Source organism: Hylobates moloch, unplaced genomic scaffold, assembly GCF_009828535.3.
Source record: "Hylobates moloch isolate HMO894 unplaced genomic scaffold, HMol_V3 SCAFFOLD_1429, whole genome shotgun sequence".
NCBI classification, from domain to species: Eukaryota; Metazoa; Chordata; class Mammalia; order Primates; family Hylobatidae; genus Hylobates; species Hylobates moloch.
In genome coordinates this window covers 7,714-11,364 of record NW_026653704.1, presented here as the reverse complement: position 1 = coordinate 11,364, position 3,651 = coordinate 7,714, and the positions used below count along the sequence as shown (strand labels likewise).

Sequence of the window (3,651 nt, the reverse complement as noted above, 5' to 3'; positions counted from 1 at the left end):
TCGGAAAAGTATTCAGACAGGACACAAGGTAACCAACTCAAAAAAAAAAAAAAAACAACGACCAGCCAGTGCCATCACTATACACAGGTGACCTTGGTAGTGTCTTTTCTACTCCCAAGACTACTCAAAACCATGTCTTAGATGTCTTGTATGTTGCTGGTGAGAATTTCACAGCTTCTGTGGAAACCTGCCTGGTGTTTCCTCAAAAAGCTTAATATAGTGTTACCATATGACCCAGTAATTCCACTCCTAGATACACACATACTCAAGAGAATTGAAAGCAGAGACTTGAACAGATATTTGCATACTAATGTTCACTGCATTGTTACTCACAATAGCCGAAAGGCAGAAACAACCCAACTGTCCATCAAGAGATGACTGGATAAACAAAAAGTCTATCCATCCATACAATGGAATGTTACTCACCCATAAAAAGGAATGAAGTATTGATCCATGCTACAAGATAGATGAACCTTGGAAACATTTTGCTAAGTAAAAGAAGTCAGTCATGGCCATGTGTGGTGGCTCACACCTGTAATCTCAACACTTTTGGACGCTGAGGTAGGTGGATTGCTTGAGCCCAGGGGCTCGAGACCAGCCTGGGCAACATGGTGAAACCCCATCTCTACAAAAAATACCAAAAAAAAATTGACTAGGTGTGGAGTAGCTGTAGTCCCAGCTACTGGGGAGGCTGAGGTGGGAGGATTGATTGAGCCTGGAAGGTTGAGGCTGCAGTGAGCCATGATCTTTCCACTGCACCGCAGGCCTGGGCAATAGAGTGAGACCTTATCTCAAAATAATAATCATAATAGCCATCCTAATGGGTGTGAAGTGGTATCTCATTGTAATTAACTACCTGCCCTCTCTTAATGGGTCTTACGGTCTTGCTTTCACAGTGATTATCCTAGCGTCTATTTTTTCTTGGAACTCTGGACAGGTCTGCATATGGTTGGAAAGATGACCCTTTGTGAAACTGTGCTTGAAAAAAGCAACAGCTCCCTCTGCTGCCCCCAGCCACACTTTTGGTACAACTTTCTCATATTAATGAGTCAAGATCTCCCTCCCGAGATTCTGACCCAGTTTCTTCTCACCATACCATGACACTGCTATAGGCTCCACCGCTGTTCTATCTCACCAATTTGAAAAAGGAAAACCTACTCATCTTGCTTCCAGTCAGCAAATGATTCCTGCATAGATAGATGTGCCTTGATTGCCAGCTGGGAGCCTTCAGCCACCCTGTCTTAGTTCGTTTTCTGCTCCTATAACAGACTGGGTAATTTATAAAGAAAAATAGATTTATTTGGCTCATAGTTCTGGAGCCTGAGAAGTCCAAAGGCATGGTGCCAGCATATGCTTGGCACCTAGTGAAGACCTTCCTGCTGTGTCCTAACATGGCAGAAGGGCAAGCAAGCATTCAAGACAGAGAGAGGAATAGGGTTGAAATTATCCTTCTATCAAGAGTCTATTCCTATGATAACAGCATTAATCCATTGATGACGGCACAGCCCTCATGGCCTCATCACCTCTTAAAGGCCCTACCTCTTTTTTTTTTTTTTTTTTTAAGATTGATGGTGTTTATTGTTCTGAAAATAGAATTCTGCCGTTTGCTTGGGGCTCTGGACACTGCAAAACTGAACAAACGGAAAACTCAAGAGTCTTGCTATGCATCGGGCGGGGGGGTGCCATCCAAACCCACGGCAAATAAACGGCATTCGGTACTGACTGTGCACAACAGGACAGCATTTTATTTTCATGGATGTGGATGAAGTACAATTTCTTCAGTAAACTCAGGAAAAACTGTTAAGGGGCAACAATGAACTCTGCATTTAAAGAAAAATAGAAAATGAAAACACAAAATCCTAAAAAGTAAATAAAGATTCTGCATCAGCACACTGGTATCAAAACACACATCAACAGCACATCTTAATCATACGGGAAACAATCCTTGCTTATCAGAGGTGCATATCTAAATTCTATAGCTTACCAATATCTTCTTGGGAGTAGGCAAAAAACAAACAGAAAACCTCACATCTAAAACAAAAAAAAAGTTTCTTTTTCCTGAAGCTGAATCTTAAGGGGAGAGGAAGTCAGTCATCCTCGTCATTCTCACTGAAGTCGTCATCGTTGTTGTCCTCCTCCTCCTCGACTGCTGGGGTCTCCACCCTGGAGCCACTGTACTGAGACCCATTGGAGCTTGTGGCCAGCATCCCATCCGCACTGTTGGTCAGGTGACTGGCAGAAGGCCACGTGCCATTAGACGTGGAACCTGCCGTCGTGAACACGCCTCCAAAAGTTCCCTGAGCCATTTCTGTCACGTACGGCTCCAGAGCCTTTGGGACCAAACTTTTGGCCATTTTAAGGTCTTCGGCAGAGCAGCTCCCGGACTCTAGCCCCAAAGCCATGCCCATCCACATCAGCACTTCTGTGTCATTGTGGATTTCTAATGAGCCGTTAAAATTAAACAGATAATCTGATTTGTTGTTGGAGACTCTGCAGTTGACGACGGTCTTCTTGCTAGTGCTGATGATGATGAAGGGCAAGTGGATGACTGAGTTGGGCGGCGGCTGCTGGCTGACCTGCTTCTCCACATACTGGTTTCTCAGCACCAGGTTCTTCAAGGCAATTTGCTGTAGAATAAGTTGTCGAAGTTCAGACTGTTTCTGCTTTATTCTTTCAAGTCTCTTCTGTCTTTCCACCCGTAAGTTCTGACAGTTCTGAGCCGACTTGGTGGTCAGACCAATCCACTTGATTTTGTTTTTCTCCCTGGAGATGATATTCATGGCCATCAGCACGTTTAAGGCATCGTAGGTGCGCCGTTTTATGTTCCCCACGTCATCAGCTGACCTGTTTGGTGAGACGTGGCTGCTGGCAGCTCTGAACTCGGCGATCAGCTCGCCCAACACTTCCTGGCAGGAAGTGGTCCCTTTCCTCTGCACCATCTCCCAGACCTTCATGGAAAGATGGCACAGGCCCATGACATTCTTCTCTCCTTTCCTGTTGTGCTGCCCGGCCCACGGAAGTGAGAAGTAGGAAGGCTGGTTCTGAGAGGCAAAGTGAGTGCTGGGTGGGTTTGGGCTTCCTACCACAAGGATGTTTGATGCTGCCGGTCTCTGAGGCATAACAATTGCCCCTTGCTGGTCAATGTTGACATTGGACTGTCCAAAGGTTTTCGGCAAGAGCTGCTTCCCGAGCGGGTTCACGGTGGAGAGGTAAACGGCCACGGGGCCACTGGTCTGCTTCTGGTCTGTTAAGACCTTGAGTTCTTCGTTAGCTTCGGTTAGACTGACATATTTTGCCATGTTACCAGATTTGGGAAATAAATGCTATAAATGTTCACCTTTCCAGAGAAGAAAAACAATTCTTCCAGGCCGAGAGTATGGCTGCCGTGAGGTGCGTGGCGTAACATGCGTGGCGTGGGGTGCGTGGCGTAACGTGCGTGGCGTGGGGTGCGCGGCGTAACATGCGCCGCGTGAGGTGCGCAGCGGCAGGGGGGCGGTCCGTGCAGTGCGCCTGCGTGCCTTTTCACGCCTTCAGCCTCTCCTCCTCTGGCCCTACCTCTTAATACTGTTACAATGGTAATTAAGTTTCCAACACATGAACTTTTGGAGGACACATTTAAACCATAGCGCATCCTAAAGGGACTAATGAAAA

At 46.3% G+C, this 3,651-nt stretch overlaps 1 protein-coding gene across 1 annotated transcript; it reads right to left on the bottom strand.

Moving 5' to 3' along the window:
• Positions 1 to 1,721: 1,721 nt before the first annotated feature.
• On the bottom strand, positions 1,722 to 3,394 carry TFDP3 (transcription factor Dp family member 3). The gene has a single exon (XM_032147981.2). The coding sequence runs from the start codon at positions 3,297 to 3,299 to the stop codon at positions 2,088 to 2,090; it is 1,212 nt and encodes a 403-aa protein (XP_032003872.1). The 5' UTR covers positions 3,300 to 3,394; the 3' UTR covers positions 1,722 to 2,087.
• Positions 3,395 to 3,651: the final 257 nt, after the last annotated feature.

Bases quoted from the DNA above. Each gene is read 5' to 3' on its own strand.
- TFDP3 (XM_032147981.2), bottom strand. From the start codon at position 3,299: ATGGCAAAATATGTCAGTCTAACCGAAGCTAACGAAGAACTCAAGGTC.